This window comes from Phytophthora sojae (genome assembly GCF_000149755.1).
Source record: "Phytophthora sojae unplaced genomic scaffold PHYSOscaffold_3, whole genome shotgun sequence".
NCBI lineage: Eukaryota > Oomycota > Peronosporomycetes > Peronosporales > Peronosporaceae > Phytophthora > Phytophthora sojae.
Window position 1 is genome coordinate 7,997,818 of NW_009258117.1, and position 20,283 is coordinate 8,018,100.

Genomic DNA, 20,283 nt, shown 5'->3' on the forward strand with positions numbered 1-20,283 from the left:
CGCGCAAGTTCAAGGCCTTCTTGGACCAGCAAGGTCCCTCAAGTTCGCCAGGCGGCACGAAGACCCGGGAGCGTCTCGCACAAGAGGCGTTCTGGGCCGACATGCGCCAGATCCTCGCCGTCAACAAAGGCTCGAGAGGCCTGGAGATCCTCGACGACGTCGCCGAAGCCCTGCTCAAGGACCCCGACCACGCTGCCCAAGCTCTGAAGGGGTCAGTCTTGATCCTGTCGGACCCGTCAACGCAGGAGACAGCGACGGAGGCGGCCGCGCATCCTTCGGCGGCAAGGATAAGAAGCGCACGGCGACTAGCCCCGTCCAGGCAAGCAGTAAGTCCAAGAAGAAGTCGCGCCCGTCGTCCGAGTGGCTCGAGCACCTGGCCTTCGAGTTGCGCGCGGACACGCCGAAGGACGTGTTTCGCGACATCAAGGCCGTGTACCGTCATACTAGGGCGCTCGTGATCGAGCCGCACTAGCGAGCGTTCCCTTTGGAACACAGGCACTTGATCTACGATCCACTTGCGTACCCGGACGCACTGGCGCTTCTGGCACAGTTATCGCAAGGCTTTCTTCGATTGGGCGTTTCATGTGCCCCTCGTCGACAAGAACGCGCTGACGCCGCGACGCAAGAGGAAGATGAACGCCATGCGCGAACGTCTCTGCCTCGTCAGTCTCTTCATTGAGACGTGGGGTTACTTCTGTCTCTTGAGGCGTCTGGAAGCGTCGGGCAATGGAGAGTTGATGTGGTGGGGCGGTCCGACGGGCAAGGCTCCGCCAACCGGAGAAGCGACGACGCTCCTGGCCGTGCGCGGCTTGAGGTACATGTTCAAGAAGGACAAGGAGGCGTACCGCCTGCGTATCCGGGACGCAACGAAGCCGTTGCAGATAGACTCGCCGCGGTTCCAGACACTGACCGAGATGCTCGTGCAGACTGGAGCACTCGTGCCGACGGTCAAGCGTTCTCACCGTTTGAGCGACAAGGCCCTGGCGCGCGTGGTGATCGATATCACGTCGCCGACGCCCGTGCCCGATCACTGGGTTCCGTCCCTCACGAAAGGAGCGATGCGTGCCCTTCTTGCTGACAAGACGATCTCGGAGTTGCGTGTCAAGGTCGAGACGCAGCTCGGCGATGGCAAGTTTTGGCCGATGAAGGTGAACCCGTACAACGCGAAGGAGGGCAGTCAGGCGGGCGTAATTCCACCGTACCGTCCAGACGGAACCCACAGCACGCGGCCCGGCGACTACGGTCGACGACAGCAGCCCGAAGTTTCGCGAGGAGCCGGATGAGATCGTCGCCAAGATGGTGGCGGAAGCCGAGGCGAAGCCAATGAGGAAGGCGTCGGGCGAGCTGGAGTACGTAACCACGGGTGAAGACGGAGTCTCCAACGACGATGATGAAGGGTCCGATGACGACGAAGAGGAAGAGGAAGATGACGAGTCGGACGAAGAGGAAGAGGAGGTGGAGAGCGGCGAGATCGATGAGTGAGCAGCTTCGTGCAGAGCGAGAGAGATTACCGGTGGTCGTAACAGTTACAGTCTCAAGTAGTTCGTCAATTTCTGAAGTAATAAATCTCTCTCAGCCACACTTGCTCGTCTTGTCTTAGCCATGCCATCCTCGACTTAGAAGAATAGTCAACAATCACACAAGTAGATCGGGACCAATTGTCGCTCGAAAAGAAATTCAAAGTCCAATCCAAAGAGTAAAAAGAGAAAAAAGTAGAAGAGGGCGCTCGGACGAAACGAGCCCCAAAACCAAACTGCAGGCACCAAGCCTACAGCGTTCCCGAGTCGCAGACAGCGTGCCAACGACCATCACCAGACTGCGAGCACTTTGCTCACAGCCCTCACCGAGCCCCCATTAAAAGAGCAGCTCGTCCTCATCCACGGTAGCGTTCGCATCAGCCAGTCGAACGCTCCGCCGCTGTTCAGGCCAGCCCTTCGCCAACCGTTGTTCATCTTCATACACCTCAATGAGAGGCGCGAATTCAGGTAGCAGGGAGGTAGTGGTTCACCGAAAGGTCTCGTAGGAAGCCGTGAACACCATGTACTTCTCTTGACGTCCCTTCATGCGTTTGCCGATAATGGCCACGATAGGAGTAGTTACACCGGAAAACGCAGTCTCCTCACCGCCTAGCGAGAGGCGTTCCACGAACGAGGTGGAGGACAAATCGTCCTCCGTCAAAGGGCCAGCATCATCAGCTCCCGGTTGGTGCTCCACTCCAGTCCAGAAGGTACTTCGTTCTAAAAGGGGCGGCTCCAGCGTCCAGCAAACTTCTTCATCCGGTTGACGTTCACAGGGACGACGCGATCAGGCTTATGGTACACCTTGAACCGCAATTGAGACAGTTCCATCGCCCAGTGTGCCAGCTTGGCATTCCTGGTACGGTTTCCTTCACTAAACACCCATGTGAGCGCCTTGTGGTCCGTGTAGAGATCAAACTCGTTCCTATCCAGGTAACACCTGAATTTGCGTGTCGCCCACACAATTCCCCAACACTCAATCTCTGAAGTTCCGTTCTGCTTGTGGATCCAGTTGCGTTCCGAGCCGACGAGCAGTTTGCTCGCGTAGGTGACCACACGCTCACGGCCGTCCACAGTCTGCATCAGGCAGGCTCCCACCGCGAGGTGAGAGGAGTCGACGTAGAGTTTGAAGCGTTTTGAGAAATCAGGGTAGACTAGGATCGGCGGTTCAACGAGACGCCGCTTCAATTGCAGGAAAGCAGCCTCGCAGTCGTCGTTCCACGCGAATTCCACGCCCTTCACCTTCAGGCGCTCAATAGGAGCAGAAATAGCAGCGTAACCAGGAATATAGCGTCTGAAGTAGCTAGTGAGTCCCAAAAATGCTCGAACGGTGTGCAAGTCGTGCGGTCTGGCCACGTTCATCACGGCCTTGACCTTCTCCGGGTTCGGCAGGATGCCGGACGGCATGATGATGTGTCCCAGGAACGCCACTTGGTCCCTTCCCCACTTGCACTTCTTCATCTTGAGCTTGAACCCGGCCGCTCTGAAGCGTTCCAATACTTGCTTCAAGCGTACCAGGTGTGTGGGGAAGTCCGTAGAGAAAACCACGCAATCATCAAGGTACACCAGGCAGGTGCGCCATTTCAGGTCAACCAAGACGTTCCCCATGAGACGTTCGAAAGTGGGTACTGCGTTGCAGAGCCCGAAGGGCATCACCAGCCATTCGAACAGCCCGTATTTACAGGTAAACGCCGTTTTCTCCACGCTACCGGCGGCCATCGGGACGTTCCAATAGCCGGAAGCAATGTCCATGGTAGAGAAGAGTTTTGCGTCCTTCAGCACGTCGAGGATGCCATCGATAAGTGGCATCGGGTAGCAGTCCTTGATAGTCACGGCGTTAAGCCGTCGGTAGTCTATACAGAAACGTATCCCCCCGTCGGGCTTGCGGATCATGAGTACGGGGCTGGCCCAAGGGTTGGATCAGCCCCAGCTCCAGGTACTGCTGTATCTCGGACTCCATCACTTCACCCTCGGCATGCGAGACGCGGTACGGAGGCTGTTTGATCGGCGGGTTCGTACCCTTATCAATCGAGAACTCTAAGAGATGCGTGCGTCCCGGTTTGAGGGACGTCTGAACGAACATGTCACGGAACGAGTCGAGCAGGTCCTTCATCAGGCCTCGCTGCTCCTTGCCCAACTTGGAGTCGGAGAAGTCCGGCTCCAGCTCGGCATCCATAGCGTCCTTCAGGCCTGGCATCGGTTCACGCGAGGCCAGAGACTTGGCGGCCGCCGCACCGATCACAGCGTCGATCCACCTCGAGTTGCCACTCGAAAACACGGGCTCCGAGGACTCGTTCGGGTCCGGGGAGGTCTTCTTCCTCTTCTTCGCGTCCACCAATGCCAACACCGACTTGGGCACGACCGTAGCGATCGCCAACGCGGTCCCCTTCTTAATGACAAGTTCTTCTGTCGAGGCATTACATACCTCGACGATAGTCTTGCCTTCTCGTATCGAGCAAAGCGTTCGGGCGACCTTCACGTTCTCGTCCAGCTCGGGGCGTCCCTCGATCAACACCGTGGTGTTCTCCGGAGCCTTGCCTACGACGTCCGAGGCCACCAGAGCCTGGCCACCGGGGCAGATGCGCACTGTCGACGCGATGCGAGAGACATACGTCTCCTCGACGCGAGGAGTACCCAAGGGGAGGACCTCGCCAGTGTCCTTCAAGGTCATAGTGTTCTCATCCAGGTCGATCACGGCGCGGATCGCCTTGAGCGTGTCCGTACCGAGGATCGAGTCCACGTGCAGGTGGTCGACCACGACGAACGGCCTCATCTTCTCCAGCGACCCCAAACGCAACGGCAAGTCAATCTCGCCCCGGATGCGCAACTTGTGGCCGGACACGGCGTTAAGACGTCCGTGGTACGATCGCAGTGGCGCGTCCGTGAGCCCAAGACGGGTCCGGACACGCGACCCAACCAGGCTGGCGATTGCACCAGAGTCGATGAGCAGTTCAGCTGGGAGATCCTCGATGAAACCAGCGGAGACAGCCTCGATGCCCCCCACCGAGCAAATGACACGTTTGCCAGCGGGTACGGGGTCCTCTTCGTCGGCGTCAGCGGCGTCTGCGTCCGAGACTTCAACCAGGCCGGGTTTCCGTAGCCGTATTCCACCATCCGGGTCTCGGACGGAGCACACATGTGGCTGATGTCGTCGCCGTCCTCGGTGAACGACGGGTTGCCCCCGAACGCTTCGGGGCGTCTGCAGAACCGAGAAGTACAGTCGCAGTGCACCTCGCGACGAGAACGGTGTCGTCGAGAGAGAACGTCGCTGGCAGCATCTGATAGACCACAGTCCTCACCAGCGCACGCCATCGCGAGGGCAAGTCGGAACCGTTCTCCTCTTCGGGTGGCTCGACCTCGACGGGGACGGCGAACGTCACGCAGATGTTCCTCCTCACCACCTCCTCGTCCGGGGTTACAGGCTTGGAGGACTTGCGTTCCTTCGGTAACGCGAGGATCTCGTCTCCAATGAAGTCGTTCCCACCTCCGACATCTCGGGCGTCGGAGTCGCCTTGCACCACCGAGCCGATGGGCGGCGGCTTCTCCTTCTCGCGCTTCGTCTCGCGGAAGTCGCGGTTGGCACGTCTGGCTTCCTCGGACATGGCAAGCGTCCTTCGGTACCAGTCTATCCAATACTCGGGCGTGGACAGCACTCCGGGCGACGACTCACGCGTTCGTTCCAGGGTCTCCACGGGTAGGTTCAGCAGGGAGCTCAGCTCCTCCAGCGTGAGTTCCTTCTGCTTCTTTGCGTTCTGGGTTCGATTCTTCAGCAGCTCCACCTCGTCCAGAGGGATCAAGCGTTCCTCTAGTTCTTTGTCGTACTCTTCTTTTTCTTCTTGCGCACCCAGAATACAGCCGCCGGCAAATGCATCCAGCTCCTCAGGCGTGAACAATATCTTGTATGGAGGCGCCTTATCGTCCTCCCTATCCTGTCCGTCTTGGGCGACGGTCTTTAGTCCTTCACCGTCGTCATCATTGTCGTTCACCACTTCGGAGGTTCCGTCCGTCACGGACCCTACGCGCTCCAAGTGAGCCGATTTCGCGTCATCATTCAGCGTCTTTAGAGCGGCCCTTGCCTGCCCTTGCTGTGTCTTTACATGCGGTTGACTGTGCTCACCTGAGCGGTCCGAGTCTGCCGTTCCGGCAGGTTCCTCCTCCGTGTCTGACTCGCTGTCAGCGTTCCCGACGACGTCGTTCTCCGGCGACGCCTCCTTGACGGTCACGGCCAAAGCAGCAGGTGCTCCCGTGACGTCTCCCTTCCGTTCCTCGCTGGGCGGCATAAAGTTCACCTGCTCCACCCTCAGTTCGGGTCCCAGCGAGGGTTTCTCGAGCGCAAATCGCATGACGCTCTCGTACAAAGTATTCGTAGTAGTTTCCCGGACGCGGCTATTGGCGTCCTCCTCAAAGTCGTTCTCCTCAGCGTTCGATCGACGCTGGCATTCTACGGTTTCAGCACGCTCCACACCCTGGGGAGCCCCAATTGTTGTTGTAGTAGTTGATTCGCAGGCACGCTCCACACCGTGGGGAGCTGCGGTAGTCACAGTAGGTTCACAAGCACGCTCCACACCCTTGGGAGCTTCCGTAGTAAAAGTGGGTTCGTCTTCCGGCTCCGTCCTTGGAGCAACTTCAGTAGCAGCAACTGTAGTTTCCAGCTCCATCCTCGGAGCGGCTCCCGTTGTAGTCTTTGTAGTTCCCGGCTCCGTCCTTGGGGCTCGTTCTTCGGCTCCTCCAGTCGAGGAGCGTCCGCATGTCGTTCAATAGGCCCGGGGCGTTCCCACAGAACGGGTCCCGCAGCCGTCGCAGTAGTCTCAATTAATCCAGTTCGTTCTCGTAGCGGAGCTCCGGGCGCCACCGCCTCACGCGCGGGGCGTTCCAGGCCCTCAGGCCTCTTCACCATTGTAGTATCAGTTCCAATCGTAGTTTTGTTCGCGTTGTAGTCATCGATCGGCACGGTCCTTACCGCACCCACAGTCTCAGTCCCTCGGCGAGCTTCGCCGGTCAGCAGGGTAGCCGTACGCGGGGTACGCCACCCGGTGTCGGTCCACGGGCGAGAGGAAGGAGCGACACTCTCCTCTCCTCCCTCATGCCCCCTTCATTGCTGAGTAGGCTGCGTTCCCTGAGCGGAGGCGGCAGCTTGCGTCTGCGCCGCCATTTGCTGGAACGACTAGATCGCCGGGCAGTTAGACGCATAGTGGTCGGTCTTACCACACCCGAAGTACGGACGCAGGCCTCCACCGCCACCTTGACGACGGGGCTGTCCTTGCCCACCACCATTGTTGCCTTGGTTTCGAGCCGGGGCCTCGCACTCCGAGGTAGCATGTCCTTGCTGCTTGCAGTTCCCGCAGGTGAATCGTTGCCGGCGACAGTTGATCCGGCTGCATCCGAGCATGTGGCAGCGGCCACACACGGTACGCCCATCTTGCGTGTACATGTCGGGTCTCTGACGGATCCCCTTAGTAGGGCACAGTAGGCAGCGTAGGCGGAGCGTTCTGCATCGGAGGCGGCACGACAGGTTGGGTCTCGTACGCGGCCGCGGCGTAGCTGGGACCGCGGAGCACGCGCCAGTTCGGCCTGCTGCTGCATGATCAAGCTCTGGTTCTGCCGGAGCATCTCCATCATCTCCTTCACGGCCGAGTCCTCCGACTTATTCTCGGATGACTTCTCGTCCGCGAAGTCCGCGTCGTCCTCGACGGGAATGTGCATGCCTCTCTGCAGGAGGATGAGCACGGCTTGCTGGATGGTGCTCGCCATGGCAGACGACAGGGCCGCCTTCCACTCACGGTTCCTCAGTTCCGACAGGAAGTACTGGTACTTCATGGTCGGATCGAAGCACTGGGCCTCGTCACAGAGACTCTTGACCAGATCACCCCACACCTCGGCGGACATGCCGTGGGAACGCTTCGTAGTCTTGAGGCGTTCGATCAGTTGTAGGGGGCTAAGGCAAATGAACTGGTTGTGAAACCGGATGCGCAGCGTCTCGAAGCTGTCGATCTTGGAGTACATCCACCACTCTTCAGCAGGTTTGCCCTTCAGGCACTCGCGGAACGCACTGATGCGTAACTGTTCCTCGAGCCCGGTCGTGGCTCGGGCGAACGAGTCCCAAAACAACTTGGCCTTGTCGACCGTAGCGTGATCCGAGTGGAACGGCTGGATTATCCTCACCGCGTTCTTGACGTGCGATGGCATTCCTCCGTAGTACGTCGAAGCGATCGGACCCGTAGCTCCTTGACTCATTGGAGTCTGAGCGCCGTACACAGGCGGAGGCACGGACGGGTTCGAGGCGGGCACGCTGCCCGTCGATGCAGCAGTCCACGTAGACCGAGAAGGTGGGCACTTACGAATCGTATCCCCACCGGCGACACGCCGAAGCCGTATCCAGCGGTGGCAGGGATTCCCTCGAGAGAGACGCCGTCATAGGCCGCAATGGCGGACCGGAGGCGCGGAGTTGGAACCGAGGCCGAAGTGGAAGTCGTACTCGGAGTCGGGGTAGGAACCACGTTCGCCGTAGATGGCGTGTACGCCCACCCAGCGGCGCTCGACTGAGTCGAAGGCACCACTCCTGACGCGGGCAGCGCAGCGTTCCACGCAGGGACGGAAGGTTGCACCTGAGGCACGGCGCTGGCCGTCGATGGCGCTGCAGTCCACGCAGGGGCCGACGAGTGAGCTACGAAGGGCGCTCCAAGGCCGCTCCCAGCGTTCGAAGGCACCGTCCCCACTGAAGGGGCACCAGATCCGGTCGACGTAGTCGGGGCAGGCACAGCGGGAATGAATCCTCCTCCAGCGACTTGAGGCGTCGCAGTCGGCGCAGCAGAGGGCGCCGTACTTGTGGGCACGCGGGTCGCGGTCGCTTGGGCCGCGGGGTTCGGTCTCGTCGTCGCCCACGACTGACCAGAGGTTTGGCCAGCGTGCCGGCTGGTGATGTCCAGCGCACGTTGAAGCAGGTCTCGGGCGGCGGCCAGACCCTCAGGAGTCGTGACGTTCGGCAGTGTCGGACGCGCGGGGTTGGTCGTCGCCGCACTTGGCACCGTCGAAGCGGAGGCCGCGGTCGTCGCGGTCGTCGCGGTAGTCGCAGCTTGTGCCACCGTCCCGGTAGGCACGGTCATCGCAGCGGGCGCCGCCATCGTGGCGGGCACGGTCACGCTCGGCTGGCCTCCTGGCGCAGCCCCCGTCGGAGTGGGGTTCGTCGCCGCTTGGTCGCCGTCAGCAGACCCGGCCGAGTGAAAGCGCTCACTCGCCGAGTCCTGCTGCTCGCGGGGATCGCCTTGAGTCATGACCAGCAGTGAGCGCCGATTCACGGAGTCGTCTCAGGCGAGGGTTCTTCAGTCACTTGCACCGCGTAAGTCCTTCTTCAGTTAGCAGCGTACCCTGCTTCTCCACCAAATGTCGTATACCTCCACCGTCAGGGGTCGAGTACGCTGGGACTGTTTGGAAAGAAGGGGCCTACACGGGGTCGAAGGTGACTGGGTGTTTAGACGAGTGAAAGCTTTAACAAAAGATAACCTTGTAGTTGATACAAAAGCTTTCTTTGTGGTTGTTGTTGTTCACAAGACAGGGAAGATTTACGACTGAATCTACAAGCCGAGGGTCGGCACGGCCGCCGTCGATCTTAAGGTCAATACCTCTCCTTGCGCTTCTCGGAGTTGCAGGTGTACCCTTCGTCCTTGGGCACGACAACCCCTCCGCATTCACACCACATTCCGTTGTTTCGTACGCACGACACCCGTCCTCGAGCGGGGATGGAGACGTCCACGGACCCCCAAGAGTTCCACCTCACACGTGCGTCGCGCCATCATTTCCAGCAGCAACTCGGGTACCTCACAATCGGTACCCCTCGTAGGATGTAGCCATTTCGGCACTCCAGCCGACACGCGAGTCCGCCGCCCCGATGCCTGGCACGGGGTCGGTATACCCCGGCACGGGACAGGGGATCGGAAGTGGCTCAGAGCCTCATATTCCATCACAGTCTTGCACTGATCATCGCCTACTTCGTCGCTCTGGTGTTTCGCACCGTGTGCCGCAGCGCTTGGCCCACACACGAACGGAATTCGCTCATCCGCGTCATGCATCGCCAAGTGCGGTGGACAAGTTTTGATGTGACCGACTTTTTACTTACGAAGACGTCGGTGGAGGACGAGACTGGGCAAACGCTTTTTGTTACGCGCTTGAGCGAGGTCTACCAGCTCTTCTTGACGCTCAGTGTGTTCGGTCCACGGGTTTACTTCCACTTTTCCAGTGAAAATGTGAATTGTGGTGCGTTTTCACATCATGACGTGGTAGATCTGAGCATGGAAGAAGATGACAAAGGCGGGATCAGACTGCAAGCTCGTCATGTAACGACCAATCCGAGTATTAAACAGGATCGTGGAGAACACAAGTTGATGATTCTCACGGTTCGTTAGCTATGCCAGGTCATCTAAATTTGTGCACCAATTACTGGTGCGATAAGCCACTTGGCCACATCCAAACCTGAGCACCCGCTTCGATGGATACATAGATAGCGAGACGCTTTGTGTGAGGAATCAAATGGTGACACCTAAAGGTTCAAGAGCGAGTTGGCAATCTCGTCGCGATTTTGTTGTGCATTTCGCAGGCTAGTACGTCGGAATTCTAAGCAAGAAAACAAGATCAGTGTAATGCATCAATAAGGGTTGTCTATACAACGAAGTAGAGGTTTCGTGACTTCGTAGGGTACTGGTGACACTTACATGGTTTCGACCGCTCGCGACCAAGCTATCCACTTTCTTTGGTGCCCTCGAATGAGACGGCGGCGAACATAATGCTACTACCAGTAGTGCGCTTTTTTGAGTTATCGAGATGATCACGTTAGTAGACAACTTAGAATGAAACGAACGTCATGCTTTGGGGAGTGTAATGTTACTTTCTGGTACCTCCAATATTCATGACAACTTTGTTTCCGGATTAGGCCAACAATGGCCGGGCAAGGGTGTACTTGTACATGTATGATAATGTCAATTCGAGGCTTTGAAAGTGTCACTATTAATTTTATGTCCCCATTAAGCCACAATGTTCACGGTTTGAACTCCCGAATGTTCAGAATCAGTGTTATTTTAAAAAAAATCGTTACTATCCTATTTTACGGGTGCTTTATGAAGCCAAGCGAACTTAAATGTGTAGTCGGAAGCTGTAGCAAACAATTGTATCCAAATAATGTTAGCACCGGTGAAAAAAAGTAAAACTGCGACGCCTGAGAAAGACGAAAGATATGTTCTTACCGAAGTGCTGCAGCGAAATCTGCACGTTATAGAAAACCCAGAGGATGGGCTTTGTCTGCACTTGCTCTCCTTGCTTCTCCAGTACAAACGTCAACTGACGCACCGCAGAAATATGCAGTTTGTGCCATAATACGGCAAAGAGAACAACCAGCGATACAATCTGCAAAACGCCGTAGAGCATAACGTTTCCGATTGCTTGCCACAGGTGCTCATCGTCCATGGTGACGATTTGGGCGTAGTATACTCTGGTACATTACGATTAAATTCGCCGCTGCATAATAACGCAAACTTCGAATTAGTCGTGAATATTGCAAAGTCGAGCCGAGTCAATTGTTCGAATTGTGCTGAACTTACAGAAAATGATCGGGACAATGACTTCCACGTAGTTGATCAAGAGCATGAACTCGGTGATGAAGAGGAGCTTCCGAACGTTCACTGCATACTCAAGTTCGAGCTGAGTGACGTCAATTCTCTCCTCCACGCCATCTGCATCACGCCCCAAAAAGATTTTGCGGCTTCCACTGAAACATTTCACCAACTTTGAGCGAGCGAGATAAGTTGGCTTGAAATTTGTCTTATAGCGCCTCCCCTTGGCCTACACCTTATCGTACATCACTTTACGCGGCCTTGCTTCAGTGGCTTCAGTGGCTTCACCCGTTGGTATCGCAACTGGGGCTGTCTGTGTCGATTGATACCGATTCAGAATGTCTTCCGTGTATACAAGGATGGTCTTCCTGCGCACTCATTTGACCTCTGTACCCGTCGGATTCTCGATCGATAGCCGTGCATGCTCAGCGTTTACGCGTTCTTTCAGAACTTGCAGTTGTTGGATCACAAGGCTGACATCATGCATGGATACGAGCATCTGCGCTCCGTCGATCGCAATGAGGATAAGCGTTGTCCATATCGACGGGGTGTTTTGCATGCAGTACGGCATAAACAGCGAGTTGAACACCTCGACGTTCATCAAGACGACTTCCGGGATCTCATCGGTCAAGTGCTCCACAGTACGGGCCTGAGGAGCTTGATTACCGGCAGAAGCATGGCGAACGGTGCCGTCGCGTTGGAGGGCAGCGTTGTGAAGATGTAGAAATACGTTGGATATATCAGCGCAAAGCTTTCCTGGCCGACCCAAGTTTTCAGGGCGTAGTATTCCCGCTTTGTGTTCGCACAATGCGTACAGTAGATTGCACTCTAGCCACGGAGTATAATGCATGAACGATAAAGCTAATAGAAATAGAGTTTGCTTGAGGAGTGAAAGGCTATGGCAGAGCACTACGAGTTGGGCCCTTTATACGAAGTGCTGCTATTTTAATAAAAAAATAAGCACCTTACAAAGTGCAATTATCGAAACAAAAGCAAACATAGTCACGATAGAGTTTGAACTAATTAACACTAAATTTGCACTAGGGTATCTAAAAATCGCTTCGGATTAGGGTTTGTGCACATGATACACTCACACTAGCGCACCACAAAAATCGTCATGAGGAGCTCAATGCGCGGAGTATGTGCGCTGCTGGGCGGCGCGCGCCGCTCCTTCGCCTCATCCAGCGCCGCCGCGACCAAGCCGCCGGGGCGCGTGGTGGTCATCACGTCAGGCAAGGGCGGCGTGGGCAAGACGACGGTGACGGCGTCCATGGGCTACGGCCTGGCGCAGCGCGGCTTCCGCACGTGCCTCATCGACTTCGACATCGGGCTGCGCAACCTGGACCTGCACCTGGGCTGCGAGCGGCGCGTGATCTTCGACTTCATCCACGTGATCGAAAAGAACTGCCGCCTCGGGCAGGCGCTGATCCGCGACAAGCGCCTGGACAAGCTCTCGCTGCTGGCCGCGAGCCAGACGCGCGACAAGGAGGCGCTGACCGAGGAGGGCGTCGAGCAGGTGCTGGACGAGCTCCGGACGCAGTTCGACTTCATCCTGTGCGACTCGCCCGCGGGCATCGAGTCGGGCGCGCGCCACGCCATGTACTTCGCGGACGACGCCATCCTCGTGACCAACCCGGAGATCTCGAGCTGCCGCGACTCGGACAAGATGATCGGCTTCATCGCCAGCAAGTCGCTGCGCGCCAAGGAGGGCCGCGCGCCCGTGCAGCAGCGGCTGCTGGTCAACCGCTACGACGCCAACCGCGTCAAGAACGACGACTGCCTCTCGGTGGACGACATCGAGGAGATGCTGGGGCTGCCCGTGTGCGGCGTCATCCCGGAGAGCGCGCACGTGCTCACGTCGTCCAACATGGGGCAGCCCGTCATCACGGCCGAGGGCGAGAACGCCGCCGTGGCCTTCGAGGACGCCGTCGCGCGCTTCCTGGGCGAGGAGCGAGAGATGAAGTTCCTGCAGCCGGACGAGCCCAAGGGACTGTTCAGCCGCATCTTCTCCTAGGAGATGGAGGAAACTGTTGCTGTGCTATGAATTAGTTGCGAGACCAAAGATCAGAGAAGTAAGCGGAGTGGACGTGGACGAAATCAAGCAACACGGTTCTGCTTTAGAGACAGGCTAGACTGGATGCGCTATCAGCGTCGGCTCTTCTCCTTGCTCCCCTTCTTCTTGAGTGCGTGCAGCTCCTCCGCCTCCTTCTGCTCTAACTCTAACGCGTTCAGGCGCTCCAACACTGCAAACATCAAACAATTATTAGCACACAGCAGCAAGCAAGGAAACCACAAAATTCACACCTGGCACCAGCTCCTGGTAACGTGCTTCAGCGAGCAGGAAGCCCTCACGCTTGATCTCCTTGACGCTGAGCTCGTGCTCGATGGTGCTTGGGCGCTGCATGACCTCCCTGGCCCAAGTCGCGTCCGTGCGCGTAAAGAAATCGCGCAAGTTCTCGCCCATTTGCGGTGTGCGGTCGACGTCTCCCAGACCGAGTTGCTCTTGAAGCTTCTCCATCTCAGCGCGAATCGCACGGCGGTGGCTGTCCTTCTTGCTCTTCGCCTTCTTCTTCTTGTCCTTTTTCTCCTTCTTGGCTGCAACTTCAGCGTCCTCGTCTTCGGCATCGCCGTCCTTCTTCGCCAGCATCTCCATGGCACGTTCCATCGCCTTAGCCTTGGCCTTCTCCTCACGCGCCTTGATACGACCCACGTCGTCTTCATCATCCTCATCCTCGTCGTCTTCATCGAAGTCGTCGTCGTCATCATCATCCTCACCGGTTGAAGACTCCTCCGTCTCACTCACCTCACCCTTCCAAATCTGCTGCGACATCGTACCAGGCAGCACCTGCTTCCACTCCTCGAGACGCTTGAGATCCAACGACCAGCAGTCATCCAGCGTAATTTCGCGGTCACCATCTTCCACAACACCGCCGTACACGTAGAGCGTGCTACCACGGATCATCACGGCCGGATTAATACGCGGGCACGGAGCTGGGGCTGCGGGTTCTTCCTCCTCCGGATCCTTGACCTTCTTCTCCTCGACAGCAACGACGGCAGGCTTCTCTTCCTCCTTCTCCTCCTCCTTCGATTCCTCCTCCTCTTCCAGCTCCAGCTCCACTTGCTTAGCAGAGCGCGACTCCTTTGGCAAGTCGTCGTCGTCACCCTCTTCGCCTTCCTTGGTCTCTTCTTCCTCATGAGCATCCTCAATGTAAACGATGTTTCCCTCGTCATCGACGTATCCGAACTGCTTCTCCAGCATTGCATCGAAGTCTTCCACTTCGTCCTCCTCATCGTCACTCTCGCCCGCAGCTCCATCCTCCAGCGTTTTGTTCTTTTTCTTTCGTCGGCGCTTGCCATCCGTCGATTTCTTGCCGCGCAGCTTGAACTCGAACCAGCGACGACGATCCATGTCATACACGAACAGGTCGTTGTAGAACGTCGACTGCATCATGTGGCGACGCTTCTCCTCGTCGAACACGCCTCCGAACAGAATGAAGCGCTGCTTGTGCACTGTCACAGCGGCGCCACCACGCGGACTCGGGGCCTGACCCTTGCGCGAGAGCTTCTCCCACGTCGGAGACTGACGTTTGAGCACGGGCGCCAGGTTGAGCGCCCACAAGTCCGAGTAGACCTTGCCCTCGGACTTCTCGCCCACGTTCTTGACCTTGGCGTAGCCTCCATACACGAACACGAGGTCCTTGGACGGGTGCACCGCCAATTGGCAGCCGCTGCGCTCGGCCGGCACCTGTCGGTGGGGCGGGTACGCGACCTTCTGCCACTTGAGCTCGGCCAGGTTGAACAGGTACAGGTCGTTGAACCACTTGGTCTCGCGCGCGGCCTCGTAGAAGCCTCCGAAGACCACGAGGTAGTTCCTCCAGACCACCATGCGGTGTCCACTTCTGGGCGACGGCCCTCCCTTGACCTCCAGCTCCTCCCAGGCGTTGGTCTTCAGGTCCAGGCGCCACAGGTCCCGGTAGTGGTGGAACTGGTCGGCCGTGGCGAACTCGCCGCCGAACACGTAGAGGTGGTCTCTGTAGACGGCCGACTGATGGCTACATCTGGGCGGCGGCGTGTTGGGCGAGCTGATGGACTTCCACGCGGCGTCGCGCAGCGCCTCGGCGTCGCTGGGCGCGTCCTTGACGAGCTGCTCCACCTCGGTGGCGTCCGCGGGCTGGCGCACGTCCACGTTCCACTTGAACACGTCGTTGTAGCACTCGTTGACGTCGCCGTCGAAGTACTCGCCGCCGAAGAGCAGCATCTCGCCGCCGGGCAGCGCCGACAGCGTGAAGTTGGCGCGCGGCGTGGGCTGCGGCGCCGGCTCCACGAGCACCTGCGTGCGCTCGGCGTCCTTGCGTCGGAACTCCTGCAGGATGAGCTCGATGTCCTCCTCGTCCGTGCCCAGCGCCTTGCGGTCCTTCTTGGCGCTCTTGGCGCTCTGCTTGGCCTTCTTGGCCTCCTGCCGCTGGGCCTTGGCCGCCGCCTTGTCCGCCTTGCCGGCGCCGTTCTTCTTCTTACCCATCGATGCTCTTGTACCTGGTCTGCTCCGTTGAGAGCCAATGCGCTACTCTTGGGTTTTGTATGCCGATGTGTAGCCATTTTAGATTTGATAATGGTGGTGTATCGTACATAATGGAATGGTGCAGGGCTAAGTTTTTTATGCTGCATTAGCGTTCGTATTGAGCGTTATCGGATGGAGATCGTTGCCTGTCTGCCCTTCCATTTCAATGCGTAGGCTTTCCATAGAGCGCGAAGCTTGCTCTTCTCGAGGGCCTCCCCATTCAGCTTGTGCAGGCCGAACCCGCGGTACACGACGTTCGGGTTGGCCTCAATCCAGGACCAGTACCGGATCTGGGCTTTAGCTGCAGCTAGTCTGGCCAAGGACGTCCTCTCTTCGTCGTTGGCGGCGGTCGACTCGGGTGACAAGCGCCGCTTGGAGTCGTCGTTCTTGTCGGCGGTGCTGTCAGTTCTCAGCTTCCCAGCAGTGCCGTCCACGTGGTCGGAACGAGGCCAGTTGGCTGCTTCTGCTGCGACCGTCGACTGCTTGTTGTCCACGGCGACTGAATAGGCACTGCGGATCGTCAGGATGGTGGCTACCGCCATCAGAATGACCTGGAGGTACCGCATGATTGCTGCGAGAAGTACTCGGTCACTGCGAGGGAGTGGTTGTGCGTGTCAAGTGCTCGATCTCGGAATGGGGATCACGAGACGAGTCTCGTGATCCTACCGAAGAATCTACCAGTTTGCCCCGTCCAGTGTACTACCGGTAGTACCGCGGATGCGATCGAGCTGCTGGATGGGAGGGCTTCAGGCACCTCCGTTCTCCTTAGTAATTCCGTACGCGTAAGGACTCCTTACGCGTACGGAATTGTGCCTTTCAGAAACTTCGGCCAATCTGACCTCAAAAAGGTGGTCTTAAGAAGGAGAGGGTAGGGTTAAACCTAGGATTTGCTGTTAGCCCTGCATCGGATTACGGAAGTCCTACGTAGGAGCTCCGTCTTCATCTGAAGGGTACCTTTTTGGAAATAAGGACCTAATGGCGATGTTAAGCTCAGCTTACGAAGGCCCGAATGGCCAGCTTAATAACCTGTAGCCTACAGGTATAACGGTACTGCACACGCTCATTTGTTGGCCTCCCTTCGCAAGCAATTCGCTCAGTTTACATCAGTTATTGTTTATGCACGGTTTTACTGGCCTTGGTACTAACTTTTATGAGGTCTTACGTAGGAGCAAGACTCCTACGTAGGACCTCAAATCGGAGGGCGTAGGCACAATACCGTACTGTACATTGGATACAGTACTGTACCGTACATGTACATGTATTCAGCGTGTCTAACATCCAGATACAACAAAACATTTGATAAACATGAGTAAACAGCGCATTAGACAGCGTGCGGAGTTCTCCTTGAGGCGTCTTATTAGCTCCTGGAATCGAGTCGGCTCTCTTTTAGAATGCCATACAGGCATGCCAGCCAATCAACATCAGCCTGAAAGAAGCGATCGGCGCCATTGCTGCCACGAGCACTTATTGTGTGCTTGTGGCACATATGTTGTTCAAATATACTACATTTTCCTGTGGCCCTTTATAACCGCAGTCGTTACAGCACAGATAACTACAACAGGACGAAAAGAAGTTACATTGTGCGCCGTAGGCTTACGGCGCATATAACTTCGCACTGTGTCGATCCACTTAAATATGCTCTCTATCCGCCGTTGATTTTGTCATTCCGGATTTCGCGCTGCAGGAAGCTCGTCGCGAGGAAGCGTGCTGTTGCGGCACGGTTGCGAGGCTACAAGCTGCGGCAGGCCGGGGGAGAGAGGAGGGCTGTTGCGTTTGTGTGTAGGAAGCATAAGGAGCCATGCAGGTTCTCGCAGTAAATGTATTTCTTCTCGAAAACTGATATAGCTGCGTCTCGCATCTCCTTGCGCTCGACGCACGTGCAGCGGAGGCGGTCTCCCAGCACCCACGCGTAGTGAATGTAGTCCTCCTTGCGCCACGCCAGAAGCCTCGGTGCTGCCTAACAGCTCTGTTAGACGGAAGCCCTAAGGCTACCCGAGCTTCGTCCTGCCTGTCAAAAAGATAAGCATCACTGGTATGCGTTTGATGCATTACCTGCAAGCGCAAAGCAATACTAGCATTAATTGGGCGCAGTAGTGAGCGGTTGCGAGGCCGCGTAGCCGCATGTATTGCGGCTGTATGCCTGCGTGGGATGCCTGCGAAGCAGGGCAGTGCGGTGCATGTATTCGCGGAGGCGATCCAGGCCGTTGCGCTAGCTTTTCTACTACAGAAGTCTGGGAGTGCAGCCCAGAGCTCTGTCGCGATAAAATATACCAGTATATGCAGACATAGATATCGTCGCAGATGGACACTAGATGTATGCACGTTCAGGTTGGCCGCGGCCATCAAGACGCCACTAAGGTTCTCTGAAAATGTAGAGTCCCAGACGGGATATCTGCACCGTACAAGTGTGTGCCCGTACATAAAATGATTATATGTGCCGTAGCGAGTTAACTGCGCCGTATCAATATCGTGTCGTCGTAGTTATCTGTGCCGAAACGAGAGTCGTAACATTTCACCAGGCGATTCCTGAATCTCTGCTGTTTGCTTTGCAAGGCCAACTTAGAGGATCGCGTGACCTGTAAATAGTATTATTGCCAGCCTTGTACTGTACCGTGTATTTACTAAATACACGGTACTGTACAAGGCTTCGCGCTGTGTATCATACCATGACATTCGACGCTTGAAGATCGGCGCACATACACAGCATGCGAGTCGATAATTTTGCCGATAACACATAGAACTACACGGGGGCTCTTTGGCTTGAAGATAAACCATTGAGGTACGCAACTTGGTGGTGGAGACTTTTTGAGAGCAAGGTGATTCTCTGGCCCGGCATTCCAAGGTGCAGGTCTACCGATAGAGATACTGCAGATTTTAGATTCTAATCTTGCACTAAACTCACGCTAAACTTACATGTACCGCCTGCAGACAGAGAAAGACGTATGCACAAAAACTCAGTGCTGTGTGCAAGCGATATGCGTCCGTACAGGCAAAATACATACCCATAGTAAAAGCCATATAGAATACGCGGGAAGATTTGTTGTGCAGTTGTTCTGTCTGCAGGCCGTATCTTCCGTCGATATGTATGCTCTCGACTGCTGTGCACACCTTTGCAATCCTGACAGTAAACAGATACTGTAATAGTAGACCGGCGTTATCGATCTATGTCCGCACGACAACCGGCCTACACCGTAAGTACAGACGACGTAAACCACTTTGCAATCTGCCCTCTTCTGAGCACAAGTCGTAGGCAAATCCGGCCGCGTTTTCACGGCAACCATGCGACAGCTCCACAGCATCGCATTGGTGGTCGCGGCCAGCCTCCTCTACAGCAGCGATTGTGCTCAAGCAATAGACAAGAACGTTCAGGCGTCGCCACGCACAATACCCGACGCCCCACCGCTGGTTGACGCTCTCTCTACAAACCCGAATTGGGACGCCGGCAGGAGGTTCCTACGCGTAGCAGAGACGCTAGGGGATGATAAAGGAGGTATCAACTCTACTGGCTCTCCACACAACACTTCGTCATTCACTTCATCGTGCTCGGCGTCTGGCTCCAATGATCAAGAAGAAGGAGAAGAGAGGGCGATCAAGCTGCCCAGCTCGATCGCCAAATTTTTCAAGGGCAAGAAGATTCCGTCCATAGTCACCGACTTCTTGAAGACCAACAAGGAACCGACGACAGCAGCAAAGTTGCGCGTCAAAATGCTGGAAAAACTGCCGCCTGAGCTGGCTGCTGAGCTCATATTCTTGAAGCCGCCGAAGAGATTTCTGCCGACCAATGTACCGGCGAAGATGCCGTCGAAACTGTCGTCCAATATCAAAGCACAAGCGTTCAAGATCCCGGGTGTGGCGGATGTCACAATTCGGTTGCAGATGGAGGTCTGGTTCTACTATAGAGCGCCGCCGATGTTCGTGTTTAGGAAGCTGGGGCTCGTCGGCAAAGGCTCGGGCGACATACTCCACGCAGAGCCAAACTACAAGTACTTCAAATCATACTTCGACGCGTGGTATAAGGCACAATCGCATTTAATCTTCTAGCGAAGGAAGCTGGAGACATATTAACAGAATCAACTTGTTATTTAGACGCATGAGAAAGTTTCTGAAGCTGATACATTGTATCTAGTATCGATGGTGGTGACCTGTCAACTCAACCAGCTAGGAACAATTAAATGCACTCATCCTTGAGACTACTTCGACGTCTGAGATTTACAGATATCGGTGGCGATGGCCAGCGGCGTCAATATCACACAATAGTAGGCAGTATCAATTTCATCTTTTCATCTTCTGAAGTTAGATCGTCAAATTGGAGCGACTATTCCAGAACAAACCAGTTGTGTTCTCTACTCCGGCGTTTGTTATCGAATGTCACGACCGGGGAGGTTTGTTTTCATAGATATCTCGCCGTTTTGACGACCGTGCGCTCCAAAGTAAATGTAGCTCCCCATACCAACGATTGCTTATGCAGGACTCTGTTGATGGGATCGTGTTGCTGCTACAGAAAGTGTTATTAAATGATAGCTTCAAATAATGGGTGCGAGGCTTGTCTTTGCAGGATCTACAAGAATATATTACGGGGAGCCAGTAATTTACGTATTCCTGTGCGTTG

General features: G+C 56.2%; 9 protein-coding genes across 9 annotated transcripts; 3 read left to right on the forward strand and 6 right to left on the reverse strand.

Moving 5' to 3' along the window:
• Window positions 1-563: 563 nt before the first annotated feature.
• PHYSODRAFT_497851 (hypothetical protein) lies at window positions 564-1,283 on the forward strand (the record flags this gene model as incomplete). Its single annotated transcript, XM_009526294.1, has 1 exon — window positions 564-1,283. A coding segment is annotated over one exon (720 nt), but the record flags the coding sequence as incomplete, so codon positions are not given.
• Window positions 1,284-2,306: 1,023 nt separating this feature from the next.
• On the reverse strand, window positions 2,307-2,483 carry PHYSODRAFT_434092 (hypothetical protein; the record flags this gene model as incomplete). The annotated part of the gene is made up of 1 exon (XM_009526295.1): window positions 2,307-2,483. A coding segment is annotated over one exon (177 nt), but the record flags the coding sequence as incomplete, so codon positions are not given.
• Window positions 2,484-3,948: 1,465 nt separating this feature from the next.
• PHYSODRAFT_435004 (hypothetical protein) lies at window positions 3,949-4,620 on the reverse strand (the record flags this gene model as incomplete). Its single annotated transcript, XM_009526296.1, has 2 exons — window positions 3,949-4,224; window positions 4,276-4,620. Coding segments are annotated over 2 exons (621 nt in total), but the record flags the coding sequence as incomplete, so codon positions are not given.
• Window positions 4,621-5,796: 1,176 nt separating this feature from the next.
• Window positions 5,797-8,852, reverse strand: PHYSODRAFT_285667 (hypothetical protein). The gene has a single exon (XM_009526297.1). It carries the CDS (start codon window positions 7,749-7,751, stop codon window positions 6,516-6,518), a length of 1,236 nt encoding a protein of 411 aa, XP_009524592.1. The 5' UTR covers window positions 7,752-8,852; the 3' UTR covers window positions 5,797-6,515.
• A 2,718-nt stretch (window positions 8,853-11,570) lies between these two features.
• On the reverse strand, window positions 11,571-11,759 carry PHYSODRAFT_409868 (hypothetical protein; the record flags this gene model as incomplete). The annotated part of the gene is made up of 1 exon (XM_009526298.1): window positions 11,571-11,759. A coding segment is annotated over one exon (189 nt), but the record flags the coding sequence as incomplete, so codon positions are not given.
• A 255-nt stretch (window positions 11,760-12,014) lies between these two features.
• PHYSODRAFT_251466 (hypothetical protein) lies at window positions 12,015-13,130 on the forward strand (the record flags this gene model as incomplete). The annotated part of the gene is made up of 2 exons (XM_009526299.1): window positions 12,015-12,031; window positions 12,302-13,130. The coding sequence occupies 2 exons, from the start codon at window positions 12,015-12,017 to the stop codon at window positions 13,128-13,130; spliced, it is 846 nt and encodes a 281-aa protein (XP_009524594.1).
• A 249-nt stretch (window positions 13,131-13,379) lies between these two features.
• Window positions 13,380-15,635, reverse strand: PHYSODRAFT_491177 (hypothetical protein; the record flags this gene model as incomplete). The annotated part of the gene is made up of 2 exons (XM_009526300.1): window positions 13,380-14,233; window positions 14,279-15,635. 2 exons carry the CDS (start codon window positions 15,633-15,635, stop codon window positions 13,380-13,382), a joined length of 2,211 nt encoding a protein of 736 aa, XP_009524595.1.
• Window positions 15,636-15,799: 164 nt separating this feature from the next.
• Window positions 15,800-16,240, reverse strand: PHYSODRAFT_299449 (hypothetical protein; the record flags this gene model as incomplete). Its single annotated transcript, XM_009526301.1, has 1 exon — window positions 15,800-16,240. One exon carries the CDS (start codon window positions 16,238-16,240, stop codon window positions 15,800-15,802), a length of 441 nt encoding a protein of 146 aa, XP_009524596.1.
• A 2,713-nt stretch (window positions 16,241-18,953) lies between these two features.
• On the forward strand, window positions 18,954-19,715 carry PHYSODRAFT_285670 (hypothetical protein; the record flags this gene model as incomplete). Its single annotated transcript, XM_009526302.1, has 1 exon — window positions 18,954-19,715. One exon carries the CDS (start codon window positions 18,954-18,956, stop codon window positions 19,713-19,715), a length of 762 nt encoding a protein of 253 aa, XP_009524597.1.
• Between the last annotated feature and the right edge of the window lie 568 nt (window positions 19,716-20,283).

Coding starts and splice junctions, on each gene's coding strand:
- PHYSODRAFT_285667 (XM_009526297.1), bottom strand. CDS start 7,751: ATGAGTCAAGGAGCTACGGGTCCGATCGCTTCGACGTACTACGGAGGA.